Consider the following 18,742-nt stretch of genomic DNA (forward strand, 5'->3'; position numbering starts at 1 on the left):
TATCTGTAAGAAATTATTGAGTTGTGTTTAAAAAACTCGTTTCTTTATATGTGAACCGGTATGTTTAAGTTAATAGGATATGTTAACTTTTAAGAAATATTGCTCAAAGAAATCGGTGTTTTAGGAGAAAAGAAATTGTTCTCTCGGTGTAGGCATCATGGAATACTACCCTGTAGTTTCGCTGTTATCTGGTCCAAAACTAATGAGAATAAATAAGGACTAAGCACCAGCCTTGGTGCAACCCTACTTTCACCTGAAATTTATCAGTCTCTCCCACACCTGTTCTAACACTAGTCGTTACTCCCTCATACATATCTCTCACAATCTTTACATATTCGCCAGGGACTCCTTTCTTATGCAGTGCCCACCACAGAATCTCTCGAGGAACTCTATGATATGCTTTCTCAAGATCAATGAATACCATATGAGCGTTGGTCTCTTTATTCCTGTATTTTTCCATCAGTTGCCTTACAATGAAAATTGCATCTGTTGTTGATCTGCCCTGCATAAAGCCAAATTGATTATCGGATATTTCGGTTTCTTCACGTATCCGTCTATCAATTACTCTCTCCCATATTTTCATGGTGTGGCTAAGTAGTTTTATAGCCATGTGGTTTGCGCATTGTTGTATATCTCCCTTGTTTTTGTAGACAGATACTAATATACTGCTTCTCCATTTGTCTGGCATTTGTCCAACTTCCATAATTCTATTAAATAGACCTGCTAGCCAACTTATTCCTGTCTCTCCTAATGCTCTCCATACTTCCCCAGGAATATCATCTGGTCCGACTGCTTTTCCTTTCTTTATTTTTTGAAGCGCTTGAGCCACTTCCTCGTTTGTTATTCTGGTAACCATTGCTGTTACTGTCTGCGTCAACTCCACAGGCTGTCTGTCAAATTCTTCATTTAATAAACTGTCAAAATACTTTCTCCATCTCTTTTTGACATCCTTTTCGTGAATTAGTATTTTATTATTTTCATCTCGGATACATCTAATCTGATTAAAATCTCTTGCTATATTTGCTCTCTGTTTGGCTATTTTATATATCTTTGCTTCGCCTTCCCTGGTATCAGGCGAAGCAAAGATATATAAAATAGCCAAACATCGATATGGGTTTTATCAACTTTATCAAAAAAATGTATGGGACGTTTTCTGCTTATAATGAATGTTTTTACTAACTTTTGCCGTCAAAATATAATAAAAAATTTCCACCCCGAGATGGGGTGGCGGGTGGCAACCACCTCCATGGTAAAAGCGCCTTTTAGCATCATATAAATTCTGATCCTTGGACTATCCACTACTTATTCTCAAATTTTCAAAGAAATCGATCCTTTCTGTAAAAATTGCGATGTTTTGTCCTATTTTAAGCTCATGACTTGGACTACTAGTTTCTACGTTTATTTTTACTTTATACCGACTACGTTACTAATCAGGGTGTTTTATTAGGGATATAAAAAGAAACAGTAAATAAAAAGAAAAAGAGCTGTTAACCACAATAAAAACAGCCAAAATCGAATCCTCGATCACATCATGAGAAACAACAAGAGATATGGACTGCTGCAACTAATTTACAGGAAAAACTAGATGAAAAACGTGGACCAGGAAAGAGACCTACATATACGTAGAAATATACATACAAATGTGGTTCAACACAACAACCACAAATCATTTCAGAGCAGCATTACACAAAGTACATATTGCCATGATGTTCGCCAACATCCGAAATGTATGTGCACTGACAGCAGAAGAATAATTTTATATAAAATATCGAAGGTATTAGGTAAACAAAAAAAGAGAAGACTGAGTATAAAGCTTTCGACGATCGAGAGTATAATGAATTTAAGTTTTGTACAAAAATTTGACAGTGCAGTAATGTCGTAGGTCTTAGGTCACCATATACCAATATCTTGTAATGCTAACATTTACTATGTACTTATCCCCGACGCTGGCCTACCAACGTTTCGTTCTTCTTGGGTGGCGACACCACTGGCTCAACAACGTGAACTGCACTCGTATCAGTATATATCGCGGTATACCTCGTGGTTGAATGGTAGAAAGTGGCCGTGTTTCCGTCAGTCTGCACCGTGTCTTGTAACGTGTTCTTTGGATATTATTTTAATTGTTTTCGGTCCGAAGAAAGTGCTCGTGAACATGTGGAGGCTGCTTCCGATAATCACCGTTCTCATTGCGACAATCTCTTTGGGATTTTCTGCGGAAGAAAGTAAAACTGGTAAGTAATTTTTTTATACTTTGGATTTTGGGCTCTTTTATTGGGGTAGCTTAGTATTTGGTAAAAAACAGTATTAGAGTGATTTTAAAGGCAGGATTTAATATCTTTCAGAAGATTCTCCTAGTGGTTTTTACTTGATGACAGTAGGAATATAAATATGGAAACAAATTATTGATGTAGTATAATTAGTGTTGCCAGGTCCGATTTGTTTTTAATCGGTACATAAGCAAAACCAAATCGGGATTTAGGGTTGTAGATCGGGAAAAATAAACAACAATAGCCCAGTAAATGACCGTTTTGGAGTGTCATTTTCAGAGTCAACTCCGAATTGCATAAAAATCTGATTTTAGGTTCTACTTACTGTCTACTTCAAAGTTGAACTTGTAACGTTGGTTGCTTTTACTTGGGGGGTGACAGTTACAGTTACCCCTTCTCCAGGGTGTAAAAAAACGCGTGTTTAAAGTAAGTCCCAAAATGGATCAACAGACTAACTCTAAAAACTTTTGTTCTATATAATTTTTAAACTAAGTCAATACTTTTCGAGTAATTTTATGGAAAAAAAAGGAAAACCTAGAGTAATTTTATGGAAAACCAGTAAAAGCAAAGTTGTAGCACATCAAAAATACGTTCTTATTCGTCAAATTCTAAATCGAATTTTTCAACTTGAAATAACCAAAAAATTAAGCAATTTTCGGGCAAAACCTATAAAAAATTTTTAAAGTTTAAAAAAATCTTTAATTTTGTTTTATATAAAAGTCTCTAGCAATAAAGCTAAGCGAGTTACGCTCAAAATAAAGTTGGCTCTTTTTTTTTTGGTAAAAAAAATCGTGAAAATCTCCCCCTATTTAGCACCGTAAATAAAATGAATCGTTACCGCTTTACCATTTACTTTATATCTGTATTGTTTATACTATCTGTAAGGTTTACCGGTTGGGAGTGCTTAGTTTTGAAAAAAATTAGTTTTATAGTAAAAAAAGATTTTCCTAAAATATTGGAAAATGCTCTTTTTTCAAAATAACTTAAAAAGTATTAGGCATACTAAAAATCTCAAGAAGAAAAAAGTAGGTGGGTTTTGCTTTTATAAATATCATAAATTCATTTTGTTTTTCTGTAAGACAAAAATTGGTTAAAATATGGCTGTTTATATTTTGCATATATCATGATTAGTGACTCGTTCAGGCCCTTTCAATCATGTAAAAAATACATAAGTAAAGTATATTGTAAATTGTAAAGCGGTAACGATTAATTTCATTTAGGGTGCTAAGTTGGGAGAGATTTTCACGATTTTTTTACCAAAAAAAAAGAGTCAACTTGATTTTGAACATAACTCGCTTAGTTTTGATGCTAGAAACTTTTTTAAAACATAAAAATAAAGTTTTATTAAAAAAGTTTTAATTGGTTTTTTCCGAAAAGTGCTTCATTTCTTGGTTATTTCACGTTGAAATATTTGATTTGGAATTTGACGAATAAGAACGTATTTTTCATGAGCTACAACTTTGCTTTTGTTAGGTCTATAGACTTTACCGAGTTCACAATTTTTTTCATTTTTTTTAAATATGCTACATTTTTGCTAAGAATATTTTTTTCGGTCAAATACTTACTTTTTGAGTTATTTGTGAAAATCACCTAAAAACGTGATTTTTTTTGTCGAAAAATACACATTTTCAATCGTAAATAACTCGAAAAGTATTAACTAAATTAAAATTCTATAGAACTAAAATTTCTTAGAATTAGTCAATTTATCCATCTCCGGACTTATTTTCAACGCGCGGTTTTTCACCCCGAACTAGGGTGACCGTCATTCCCCGAGTAAAAGGAACCAACGGCACAAGCCGTCCAAATTTTCATGCAATTCGGAGTTGATCCTGAAAATTACACGGTATCGCCGTATTTCTTGTTCATTTACTGGACTACAAGGTGTTTCTATAGTCTGTATTTAATACATACTGCATAATAATAATAATCAGACGAAATTACAAAAAAAAATCGTCGAAGTAAATTATTTATTTTTTATTAAAATTATATTTTTCATTCGATTTTGCCGCTTTTAGGAGAGCCTTGTTTTTATAACATAGTTATAAAATTCACTGCAAGTCCTCCTGAAATTGGTTTCCGTGGGTGAAAATCGGGACATTTAGTGTCCCGATCAGGTACAAATCGGTACGCGTCCCCAGACCCCTGAAAATCGGGACGTCCCGCGCAAATCGGGACACCTGGTAACGCTAAGTATAATATACAGGGTGTAACAAAAATAAAGCTCAGCAATTAAATCACATATTCTGGGACCAAAAATAGTTCGAATGAACCTAACTTACCTTCGTACAAATATGCACATAAAAAAGTTACAGCCCTTTGAAGTTACAAAATGAAAATAAATATTTTCGAATACATATATCGAAAACTATTACAGATTTTTTATTGAAAATGGACATGTGGCATTGTTATGGCAGTAGAATCTTAAAGACAAATAATTATAGTGAAATTCGTGCACCCCATAAAAGTTTTATGGGGGTTTTGTTCCCTAAAACCCCCCCAACTTTTGTGTACATTTCGATTAAATCATTATTGTGGTACCATTAGTTAAATTCAACATTCTTAAAATTTTTTTGCCTCTTAGTATTTTTTTCGATGAGGCAGTTTTTATCGAGTTGAGGCTTATTTTTTAATATGTTTACGTAAAAATTGTATGGGTGTTTTGTTCTTTTAAACCCACCAAATGTTTGTGTACCTTCCAATTAAAATATTACTGCGGTACCATTAGTTAAATAGAGTGTTTTTAAAAGTTTTTTGCCTCTTTGTATTTTTTCGAAAAGGCACCCTTTATCGAGATGTCGCTTCTTTTTTAATATGGTTCAAAATATGTATACCGAAATATACAGGGTCCGAAAAGATTGGTCGTAAATTATATTTATCACAGATTCTGGGACCAAAAATAGTTCGATTGAACCTAACTTACCTTAGTACCAATATTCATACAAAAAAGTTACAGCTATTTGAAGTTACAAAATTAAAATCGATTTTTTCCAATATACCGAAAACTATTAGAGATTTTTTATTGAAAATGGACAAGTCGCATTATTATGGTAGGAGAATTTTGAAAAAAAAATTATAGTGAAATTTGTGCACCCCATAAAAATTTTATGGGGGTTTTGTTCCCTTAAACCCTCCTCATCTTTTGTGAAAATTACTATTAAATTATTATTCTAGTACTATTAGTTAAACATACTGTTTTAAAAATTTTTACCTCTTAGTATTTTCTCGAAAAGCCAGTTTTTATCGAGATATTTTGAATATTTGTCAAATCCACCACATATTTGTATATGGTTAAGTACGATTATAGAGACCTGATCATTATAAATATGAAAAATTTATAATTTACATTTTAATAATATGAAAAAATAATACTAAAAGGCAAAAAAGTTTTAAAAATACTGTGTTTACCTAATGGTATAACAATAAAAGTTTAATTGGAACGTACACAAAAATTTGGGGGTTAAAGGAACGAAACCCCCATAAAATTTGTATTAAACATACTAAATAAGAAGCCACATCTCGATAAAAACTGGCTTATCGAAAAACTACTAAGAGGCAAAAAAGTTTTAAAAATATTGAGTTTAACTAATGGTACCACAATAATAATTCAATTAACACGTACACAAAAGTTTGGGGGGGTTTAATGGAACAAAACCCCATAAAATTTTTATATGGTGTACAAATTTCACTGTTGTTTTTTTAAGATGATCCTCCCATAAGAATGCCACATGTCCATTTTCAATAAAAAATCTCTAAGAGTTTTCGATATATGAAAAAAAATCGATTTTCATTTTGTAAGTTCAAAGGGCTGTAACTTTTTTTGCGTGCACTATTGTATATAGGTAAGTGAGGTCAATCATCCTATTTTTGACCCCAGAATCTGTAGTATAATTTATGAACAATCTTTTCGGGACACTCTGTATAAATTTTCATATTATTACAAAGTCTCCATAATCGTACTTATCCATATACATAATATGTGATGGATTTGACAAATATTCAAAATATCTCGATAAAAACTGACTTTTCGAAAAAGTACTAGGAGGCAAAAAAGTTTAACAAACACTGTGTTTAACTAATGGTACTACAATAATAATTTAATTGGAACGTACACAAAAGTTTGAGAGGTTTAAAAGAACAAAACCCCCATAAAATTTTTATGGGTTATCCAAATTTCACTATAATATTTTCTTAAGATGCTACTGCCATATGAATGCCACATGTCAATTTTCAATAAAGAATCTCAATAGTTTTCGATATATTGGAAAAAATCGATTTTCATTTTCTTCTTTCAACTTCAAAGGGTTGTAACTTTTTTTATGTGCACATTTGTACTAAAGGTAAGTTAGGTTAATGAAACTACTTCTGGTCCCAGAATATGTGATTAAATTTATGACCTGTATTTTTCTTACACCCTGTATATTATTTTGGTTTTCGTAACTACATCTTTCTGTATAAATATTAATTTTATCTACGAAATGTAATATTTTCTACATTCCATTGCACTTGCACTTCGAGTTCTATTTTCAATTACTTTTAAATATTGTTCTTTTTATTTTCTATTTTTCCTTTTTTCCTAACTTCAGAATATTTTTGATTCCATCAATAAATGACTTTACGATTTATTAACAAATCTTATTGAAAATGGGGCAAGGGTCTCCTATCACAAGAAATGTGTTATTTCGAAAACAATTTTCATGAGCGATCCTTTATGTTAAAAAATCTAAAAAAATACAAAAACATAAATTCTTATGCCCAAAAGCACTCTGAATTTTTCAGATTTTTTGGTTCAAAATTGAGCTCAGAATTAATTAGAAAAAAAAAGAAAGCTCAGAAAAAATATTTAAATTTTTCTGAAAGAATTTTTAGGTTCTGTAGATAATTTTTGGCAAACTACTGTATCATTATATTTCGTGTATTTTTTGCATTTTTTTTGAATGGAGGGAAAATATATTTTCCATTTCCTTTCCGGAATATCCTAAAAACTTGATAAAACCAATTTTTGCGGCTATTATTTCTAATAGCCGCTTTGGGTTTGCCATTTTCAAACCAAACACGCTTAAAACACAACAGACCCAATTTTTTGATATTTTTTCCATGTTTTTAGCACATGACAAAAATTAAGAACTATTTTTTATCTATTTTTTTAGTTTTTTCTAATATCTGGGCCATGTTGGCCATTTTCAGACCGAAACTCAAAATTGGAAAAATTGTATTTTTGGGTGATTTTTTTTATATTATAAGCATCTAAATTCGACAAATAACGATTTCTGTTCCGCGTCGTTCTTATTCAACTGGTGATTATCATTTAAAACATATTAGGGATTAATTATGTAATTTCATATTAGCCCTCTTTTTATTTTTTCTTAATGAAATGAAATTGTAGTAAGTATCAAACGAAGACTAGAAATATTATTGTAATGTGATTTCGAACTTTTTTTACTATTTTTAAGGAGAGAGGACTAAAAATCGATATTTGCTACATTTAAATAAGGTTATGTGCTTAAAATAAAATAAAAAAAATTACCGAAAAATACAGTTTTTTCAAGAGTGTATTTTCATTAAAAAAATGCCCAACACGATAGAAAAAAATTGTGAAAAATAGTTCTTCATTGACATACAGTTGAGTTCAGTAGCGCACCTAAAATTTTTCTCCCGGGGGGTTAGGCACCGAAATTTTTGGTATTGTTTGTGGGGGTTAACCCCTTATAGTGGCGTACCCTAGGTACGCCACTGGTTGAGTTTATGTGGCAAAAATTCGAACGAAAAAAAATACACAATAGTTCTAGAAGATGTAGAAGTTTGCCAAAAAATACGTACTTACCTACATACCTTAATTTTTTTTTAATTAAAATATTTTTCATGACCTCAATTTTGATTCAAAGAATCGGAAAGCTTCAACATTTTTGGGAGCATTTAAATGTATGTTAATATTTATTTTAAATTATTTAAATAAATTGCTGGGTTAAATAAACAGTGAACAAATTAATTAATTACATTTTTATAATCTTCGCAGTAAGGTACCCCAAATTAATAAATCAATTTTTGTTGATAACCACCAAAGATATTGCGACTTTTGTAAATTTGGAAGTTATGAATTCAGAATTTCAGAATTTTTGAAGAAAAGAGCAACTCGGTTTCTAAGAGGTGTAGACATTGTGTTTTTTTAATTCGTATAAAAATATCAACATTTCAAGAAAAAATTACCGATAAATTAAATTAATCAAATGATTATAAGCTTAAAATGGCAGGACTTTTCTAAACCTATTTTAAAATATTTAGCATAAACTTTTTAATCGTGAAATAATTTGATTTTATAATATACGCCTATCTTCAATTTAGTTCTTTCAGAAATCGTGTTGACCGAACAATTGCATAATAACGTTGTTGACAAAAGCTTTCTGGGATTAACAACTTCAATTTTGCAATAAATATTAAGTGAAACATTAACACAAATTTTTATAGGTACATATTTGTAATATTGTGCCCTTTTTCACGAAAAATAAAGTTTTTTGTGTATTTTTAGAAAAGGTATTACTAATTTTTAAAAAATAGACCTGAGAAGCTTTTTGAAATAATTTAAAATAACTCTACAAGCTCTCATTTTAAAGGATTTTCAATACTTGTTCGGTAAAATTGTGTCACTTTTCAATATAAGTTATTGTCTTCACCTTTAATATTTAAAATCAAATCGCGGTCTTACATTGTTTACATATTGTTTTATAATTAATCATCTTGGTGCTACAAGTTCTCCATCCACCTCAGCATTGGTCTACCCCGTCTTCTCATTTTCACGGGTTGCGCTGTTAGAATTTTTTATCATGTTCGATTCACGGGCCCGGGCTACATGTCCTGTTCACTGCAGGCGGTTTCGCTTAATTATTGTGATTATACAAACTATCTCTTCCACCAAACTATGATAGTAGATATTCTGCAGTTCATAGTTATATCTACGCCTCCATGTTCCGTTCTTACAGACCGCTCCGAATATCTTGCGTAGCACCTTTCTTTCAAAAATCGATAGAGCGGATTCATCTATTTTAGTTAGCGTCCATGCCTCTGATCCATATGTGAGAATGGGGACTATCAATGTTCTATACATTCTTATACGAGTTTTTTGAGACAGATGTTTGTTAGCTAAGTTGTTATATATTGTTTATACGTATAAAAATTACGTTTAATCTTTTGCATATTTTGTTTATTACATTACCAGAGAACAGCAGTTCTCGCCAGTGGCGCACACCCACACTGAATTGAAAATTGGGCCAACTCCTATCTTAAAGTTCACGAAAAGAATCACCCACTAATATGTCAACCATCCATTTTGGTCCATGTGTCCAAGAGCGGGTGAGGGCCGATTCAGAACCTGTGTAGTTTGTGACTTTGGACCACCCATAAGCCAGCTATAGGACTTGGTAGGTACAAAAGGTCATATTTTTGAGGCATATATATTCGATTCAAGAAGAGAAAGGAGAACCGCAAATACACCAAAGCAATAGTGTTGTCTTAAGCTTTCAAATGTTGTGTAAGTCTTCAGGATCAGACATACATATAGCTCAGTATAGCCGAAAAACTGAAAAAGTAAACTTTGAAAATTTTTGTTTTCGACAATTACTCAAAATTTCAACCTGCGAATTGCGTCAATAATTGAAAGTTTGTAGAAGGAATATAGACGAATCTAACGGTCTATATCTCATATCCGGGAAAATTCTAATTATTTAAGTTATAGGCTTCAAAATATGATCAAATCTATTATCTATGGGAAAAACGGTTTTTCAAGCTCAATAATTCCTGTAACAGCTTCAGTTATTATACTTGACCTTAGATTCATCAGATACTACTTGTCACTACGTTTCAAACTCATGTTTAGTGATCAAAACCGGTTAAGCCGTTTAGAAGTTATTAAGCTACAAATCATAATCCAGTTAAAGATTATTCCCGAAATGGTTTATGTAGTTGTAGTGGTTAGGATGCTAAATTTGATCTAGTAACGGGCAATCCGAGTTTATTTACCGGCCATACCAATTTTTTTTCAATCTATTTCGAATAGAAAAAAAATCTAAAAAAGCTTAACGTGTAATCGAGAAACATTGCATTCAACTTCATACATTTAATTTATAAATACATAACTTTGAAAAACTCCTGACAAGAATAAAAAACCGCTAAACGCCGTAAAAATGAGTGGCGCATACAAAATTCCAGCTAGAAAAGGTCTGATATGAATATTACGTGGCGCAAAAACGTATTTTCATTTTGATGCAAAACAAAATTCTAGTTTTATTTTAAAATATTTTTCCATAATATTTGCTAAATTTGAAATAAACGCGTCACAAAATGGTTTCAAAATTCAAACTGTATCAAAGTTACTCTTTTGTGGCGCGTTTTACTTCAAATTGAGCAAATATTATGGAAAAATCTTTAAAAATAAAACTATAATTTTGTTTTGCATCAAAATGAAAATACATTTTCGCGGCACGTAATACTCATGTCAGATCTTTTGTAGCTGGAATATTGTAGGAGCCACTCATGTTTACGGCGTTTAGCGGTTTTTATTCTTGTATTGTTATTACCAAATTTATCAGAAGAAGTTGTTAGATACCTGCAGTCTTTATACAGGGTGTTTTTGGAAAATCGTAACTTCCCTGGTCTACTTCTTGTTGGATCTTATATTGTCCTTGGATGATCTATGTAACTGAATAACTTTTAGCATATATTGTTGTTATTGCTGTCTGGTGGATTTTATTTTGTAAACCATAAGTAACACTTATAATGCAGACTTTTTTCTCTGTAATTTTCATATCTTGTTTATCTATTTATCCAAAAACCATTTTGTAAATACATTAATTTGTTTAGTTCAATAATATTCTCTTTAAAATCTATTTCCACAAACACACCCACAATATTTACATTGTAGTTTTTTGCCTTATTTGTTTCGTAACGTTATAATTGATAATAAAAGCTACTGTGAGCTCTTAAGTGAATAATACTTTTTATATGTTTATATACATTATGCTTTTAATACACTCAAAATGAATTACTTATTCTCATAACAGCATGAAAAACAATAATAATTTTGCCTGATGCATTACATCATGGTGCATTAGATTGACTTCATTTTAGTGCAAACAAGGAAATCGGCAGTCTGTTATAATTAGTGAAGTAACATATTGTTTATTAAATCGTTAAAAATTGGAAAATTAGAAACACCAGTAGCAAATAAAATTTTAGTATTAGTCCTGTCGCCAGGGGGGGTACAACGACCTCCTATATTCAGATATACTTATATATATATATATATATATATATATATATATATATATATATATATATATATATATATATATATATATAATGTTCTTAAACTCCTAAAGTGGAGCATAGAGCTTCAGTGAAAACGCGCCATCGGGTTCTATTTTGCGCTAGGGCCTTCACCTCATTCCAAGACTTTCCTTGACTTCTTATCTCGTCCATGATGGATCTTCTCCAAGTTTGTGCTGGGCGACCTCTTTTTCTCTTTCCTTGGGGATTCCACTCTAGGGCATTTTTTGCAATACTGGAACTATCTTTTCGGAGTGTGTGACCTATCCACCCCCACTTTCTGTATTTTATTTCATTTTCTACCCTCTTTTGTTGGGTCAGGTGTAGCAGATCTTCGTTTCTGATGGTGTTTGGCCAGAAAATACGAACAATTCTTCGTAGACATTTGTTAACAAAGACCTGCAATTTGTCTGTAAGGTATTTTGTCACTTTCCAGGTTTCACATCCATAGAGTAGAACAGACATAACATTTGACTGGAATATTCGGATCTTTGTACTTGTAGTATATTCTCCAGATCTCCAAACAGGGTTAAGCAGGTAGACTTACCCAAGTTTTTTTATGTATTTTGACCCGTAGAATACGAATTTTTTGGGTAACAGTTAATCCGGATGTCGATAAGATTGTTATAGACAAAGAACTTGAGGAATTACATAACAGCGATTTCTCGCAAAACAAAACATATTTTGTATTTTTTGGGTCATTCTAAGCAAAAAATGTTCGGACAAGTTTTTTCGTAGGATGCATAGTTTTCGAAATAAACACGGTAAAACTTTCAAAAAATCGAAAAATTGCAATTTTTGAACCCGAATATCTTTTGATTAAAAAATAAAATAGCAATTCTGCTTACCGCATTTGAAAGTTCAAGTCAAATTATATCGGTTTTAATTATTTGCATTGCTAAAAATTTATTTTTTTATTGTTGCGCAAAGCTATAATCACCTAGTGCGTGAGTGATGTTTTCAATGATTTCTCATTTAAAATCGAACGAGTAGGTAGAGTAGCTACAAGTGCAAGCGAGGCAATTTCTACGTAGCATACGTTAAAACGCATGTATTAGGCACGGGAAACACTATGTGTTTTTAGCTTTGTTTAACAATAAAAAAATAAATTTTTAGCAATGCAAAGAATCAACACCGATATAATTTGACTTGAACTTTCAAATGCGGTAAGCAGAATTGCTATTTTATTTTTTAATCAAAAGTTATTTGGGTTCAAAAATTGCAATTTTTCGATTTTTTGAAAGTTCAACCGCGGTTATCTCGAAAACCATGCATCCTACGAAAAAACTTGTAGGAACATTTTTTTCTTAGAATGACCCAAAGAATACAAAAAAATGTTTTGTTTTGCGAGAAATCGCTGTTATATAATTCGTCAAGTTCTTTGTCTATGACAATCTTATCGACATCCGGATCACCTGTTACCCAAAAAATTCGTATTCTACGGGTCAAAATACATAAAAAAAACTTAAGTAAGTCCATATGAATAAAGGAGGCCGTTGTACCCCCCCCCTGGCGACAGGACTATACAGGGTGAGACAGATAAAGGGCCTATTAGAAATATCTCGAGAACTCAAGGTAAGAAAATTACGCAAATCGTAATACAGGCGTTTTGAGGTGTGAACTATTTAATGAAAATATTTTGGTCTGTTTGCTACTTCCGGTTATACCGGAAGTTGGTTGTAACTTCGTTTTTTTAAATGGAACACCCTGTATATTTTTACATTTTTGGATTCTCCTTGATTTCTTCTTTCTTAAAATATAAGTTTTTGTAATATTATACAGGGTAGGTTAAAAGATAATTACGTTTTTTATTAATTTCGTAGCAAAATTCACACCCTGTAGAATTGTAGTAGTTTGACATAATAAACTCTGTTTATGTTCAAATGATTTTTAATATAGTTTACTATGTTAAGAATTATTGGTATACTTAAATTTTTCCTTTTTGTATACAGGGTTGGTCGAAACTCAGAATGAGTATTTTCTGAGTTTCCTTAAATGGAACACCCTGTATTTTAGTATTGTAATAAAATGTTATTTTAGGATACTTTTTAATTTCTTAAGCAATCCCTATACCTAACTGCTTCAATTTGTGAGTTATTGGTGATTCAAGCCAAACATTAATTGCAACACAAAATACCTGAAATTTTATTAGGTTGGTCGTAAAAATATTCAATCACAAATAATTTTTCGGAAATGAATAAATACTAATCGAAACTGATACTTAAAATTGCCAATAATGGTTGAGCTATCAAAATATCTACGTAGTTAAGATTGTTGGTGCGATTAACAATTAAGCACAAATTAAAGCAGTTGGGTATAGGGAATGCTTAAGAAATAAAAAAGTACCATAAAATACCATTTCATTACAATACTGAAATATAGTGTGTTCCATTTAAGAAAACTCAGAAAATACACATTCCGAGTTTCGACCCACCCTGTATACTAAAATTCAAAATTTAGCTATACTAATAATTGGTAACAATAGTAGACCATATTAAAAATCATTTGAACATATAAAGGGATTTTGATGTAAAACTACTACAATTCTACAGGGTGTGAATTTTGCTACGAAATTAATAAATAAACGTAATTATCTTTTAATCTACCCTGTAAAATATTACAAAACCTTATATTTTAAAAAATAAGAAATCTAGGAGAATCTAAAAACGCAAAAATATATAGGGTGTCCCATTTAAAAAAACGAAGTTACAATCAACTTCCGGTATAACCGGAAGTAGCAAAGAGACCAAAATATTTTCATTAAATAGCTCACACCTCAAAACCCCTACATTCCAATTTTCATAATTTTCTTTACTTTAGTTCTCGAGATATTTCTAATAGGCCCTTTATCTGCCTCACCCTATATATGCAATTACCGTAACCCCAACAATTAAAGTTTGTTTTATATAATAATTTAATTTTTACGCCACAACTTACTATGTTTATCATTGTTTGTTGTTATTTTTGATGCACATGCAACGAAGGTAATTTAAGTAAACTAACGAGGGTACCTGATCGGGTCACAAATGAGGAGGTCCTTGGAACAATGGGGAAGAACCGAGAAGTACTAACCACCATCAAATCTCGAAAGTTGTAATACTTTGGACACATTATGCGAAATGAATCCAGATATGCTATCTTACAAGCCATCCTGCAAGGAAAAATATTTGGAAAGCGGGATCCAGGAAGGAAAACATCCTGGTTAAAGAACCTCAGGACAGATAGTCACATTAAGAAGAAAAACAAGAGTAAATAGATATGAAAACTATAAACTAGACTTAATGGCAGTACAAAGGATAAACGATAAATCGGGGATAAAATGGAGTAAAGCTTGTAACTCACGGGGAGCTATACTATAATATAATATATTATATCTCATTTTACATCTCATGTAGCTCACCCTAGTAATAAGTGAGCCTGCATACACGGAGCGATAATATAGATATATTATGGCTCCGTGTATGCAGGTTTACCCATTACTATAGTGAGCGATATGAGATGGAATAGATTATTATGTTAAATAATATACAGTGCGTCCATAAAGTAACGCATAAATTCGTTATTTCGTAAACCGGCGACTTCAAGGAAAATCCCGAAATATTTATTTTTAAATTACGATTTTCTGGAATATATATCATATTAGTGACGTCATCCGTCTGGGCGTGATGACGTAATCGATAATTTTTTAAAAAGAGAATAGGGGTCATGTGATAGCTCATTTGAAAGGGTATTCAATTCTCTATTCACTAGTGTAAACATTAACATAATTATTTATACAGGGTGTCCAAAAAACATTTTTTTAATTAAAATAATTGAGACAAAAAGAAGAATGTATGTAATTTATTTAATTCAAAATGCGGTTTACTACTGTCAGAAAATAGAAAAAAAAATTTATTTCACAAATAAACATTGATTGTCGCTTAAACGAAATATTCAAACTGGCAAGAGGCACGTGGGTGGAAGCTTTAACATTGAATTTAAGCGAAAAACAATATCTATTTGTCAAATAAACATTTTTTCATGTTTTCTGACAACATTAAAAGGTATTTTGAATTAGATAAATTACATACATTTTTCTTTTTGTCTCAATTATTTTAATTAATAAAATGTTTTTTGAACACCTTGTATAACTAATTATGTTAATGTTTATATTATGGAATAGATAATTTAATACCCTTTTAAATGAGCTATCACATGACCCCTATTCTCATTTAAAAAAATCATCGATTACGTCATCACGCCCAGACGGATGACGTCACTAGCATGATAGATATGCCAAAAAATCGGAAATTAAAAATAAAAATCGACCTGTTTCGGAATTTTTCCTTAAAGTCGCCGGTTTACGAAATAATGAATTTATGCGTTACTTTATGGACGCACTGTATTATATTGTAGTATATTGTAGTATAGGTATAGCTCTTCGTGTGTGACAAATTTAATGAATAAAAATTTCAAGGAAATTTATAGCAAGAGCTATAAAAAGAGGCTATTAACCACAATAAAAACAGCCAAAATCGAATACCTCGGTAACATCATGAGAAACATCGAGAGGTATGGACTGCTGCAACTAATCTTACAGGGAAAAGTAAAAAGATAACGGGGACAAGGAAGGCGAAGACTTGTTAAGCCGAAAAATCTGCGTACGTAGATTGCCAAATGATGATGCCTAGATGATTTTGCCAAAATGAATAAATCTTCTTCTTTCATAGGCTACCCGTAGAATTACTGTCACTTCATTATTTTCTAACTTATACTGTTGCAAAAAAAAATACATTTGAGATAAACATGATATTTTTATCTCAAATGTAATTTACATACAGCTAGTATGGAAGAAACAAGTGGTAAGTAACTAAAATATAAACAAACTGGTCATTGCGGCATATTTTTCAAAGAATACAACATATACAGCACTATGACGCCTCGATTTTAGGTTAGATTCACATTAAAACCGAGTTGCATTATTGACAGCTGCATCAAAACTACACGGTTTGAATTCCAAGGCAACCTTGGTTTTGTGTAGGATATAATATGTTCTTGGCAAGATATAAAATACAACCATTTGATCTTAACAATTCTCTGTCGATAGACTAAATAATTTTATTTTGTTTTCGGCCATATTGCTTTCTAGAGATGCCGAGGCCATGAAAGATTACAATATAGGGCTATAAAAATTATAAATAAGCGACTTAAAGATATACATTCGATTTATTTTAACATTAAAGCATTTTAATTGTAGATACAATTATTTTTCTTTCAAATTAATACTTTTCGGATATAATTTTTTTTTATTACAGTCGAACCCGCTTATTGGAATAGCCTTCGTGCCAATCAAAATTATTCCTATAACCGGGATATTCTAATAACGGATCATTGGTCGCTAGTAGAAACGTTTCGGTACTTCAAGTCTCTATTCCTTAAACCGGGATATTAATTTAAGAGGTATTCTAATAAGCGGGTTTGACTGTATTTTAAAGTCAGAAAAAGTAAGAAATTTTAGGGCGCATGAGTTATTTAGACGTATTTTTGTTAACATTATCAATAAAGTTCGGTGCGCAAGTAATTTTTATTATTTTATGGTTATAAATACGTACCTACCTATCATAACATGTAAAAATTTGTTGGCCTATATGGAGTATATGGTTTTAAAGGATCATTTTAATTTAGAGTTTATGTTTATAGTAAAAATTGTCTTTGAAAGTTTCCATTTAAGAACCGTTTTTAAGTTTGCTTTAAAACTGTATGCACTTAACGTATCTTTTAACATGGTTTTAAAGTACCTTCACGGCAGCTTTAAAACCAGTTGCTTAAGAAAACAAAATTTTAAGAAGGTTTTTATTTTTGATTTTATTGACCTCCTTCAGTGTGGGCCTTTTTATACTAAAAGCGGGTTTATTACAACCTTAAGGTTTACTTAAAAACCAAATGGTTTTAATTTTAGTATTATTCTACAGTTTTAAAACGTCCTTAAAACACTTAGGGCCGGTTGTTCGAACGCTAATCAACAATGATCATTATCAAATATTTAATTACTGTCACTTGGGTTGCTGAAAACATAATTGATTACAATTATGAAATTACTTAATCATTTATGTTAATAATTGTTATGTTAATTGATTAACTAATCTCATAATTATAATCAATTATGTTTTCAGCAACCCAATAAAAGTTGACATTGACAGTTTTGGTGACAGTAATTAAATATTTGATAGTGATCATTGTTGATTAACGTTCGAACAACTGGCCCTTAATGAAACCGTTTGGTGCTACTTGTGATGCTTAAACGACAGTGTTGTGTGAGGATAAAACGAACTGTATACTTTAGCCATAACACAACACGTATTTTAAAATATAAAATATTTTACAAAATATTTTAAATATCCCTAATTTTTCTCGTACGCTATAAAAAAATAGAAAACAAAATTTGTAGCTTTATGCAATGACGACAAAAATATTAAACTGAGTTCAGAATAAGGAAACCCGAGAACAAATATTATAAACCAGCTGATAATTTCCTTAGAACTAATATAACTCTACCCAATTTTACAGTTTAAAAAGATAATTAAAAATTGTCACGAAAATAATGGTCATAAAATATATAACTGTTTCTAGTTATGGAGAAAAGATGATATTTATGATAATATTAACTACATTCAAAAGTAAACGAAAAAAATAGAATGTGATATGTTAAAATGATGCACCATATTTTTGTAGATATCTAAAGACAAATCAAAATGCTTAATTATTGAATTATTTTCTCGTATCTTTGTGTTATAAGAAGTAATAATTTACATGTATTTTCGGATTTAATTTTAGTAAATTTCTATTTTAAAAAAAATCACAAGGAAATAAGAATTTACTGTAGTAGGCTAGATGTATACTCTTAATCACAAAAAAATTAAGTGAAATCCTTTGCAAAAGGTAGGTTTATTTATATTAGAATATACCAAATTTTACCAATTATTTTTTATTTTTATTTTTATCGCATGTCTCTGAAAAACAAATTTATTTTGCAAGTATTAGTTGTGCGAATCAATATTTTTTCCAGTCTCTTCATTTATTTGTTTTGCAGCAACCAATATCACATTATGAGGTTCTATGAACTCGTTATGCTAATAAAACTTTTATGTTTTGTTTTCAGTACCACTAAAATTAAATACTTA

The 18,742-nt window shown here is 31.0% G+C and overlaps 1 protein-coding gene across 1 annotated transcript in view; it reads left to right on the forward strand.

Annotated features, from left to right (window-relative positions):
• Positions 1 to 2,039: 2,039 nt before the first annotated feature.
• The window catches only part of LOC114327326 (epsin), a 165,794-nt gene continuing 149,091 nt past the window's right edge, over positions 2,040 to 18,742 (forward strand). The window contains exon 1 of the mRNA XM_028275914.2: positions 2,040 to 2,231. Coding sequence (XP_028131715.1) covers positions 2,153 to 2,231 — 79 coding nt within the window. The 5' untranslated portion in view covers positions 2,040 to 2,152. The remainder of the gene's footprint in view (positions 2,232 to 18,742) is intronic.

The sequence above is a fragment of the Diabrotica virgifera genome, chromosome 7 (genome assembly GCF_917563875.1).
Source record: "Diabrotica virgifera virgifera chromosome 7, PGI_DIABVI_V3a".
NCBI classification, from domain to species: Eukaryota; Metazoa; Arthropoda; class Insecta; order Coleoptera; family Chrysomelidae; genus Diabrotica; species Diabrotica virgifera.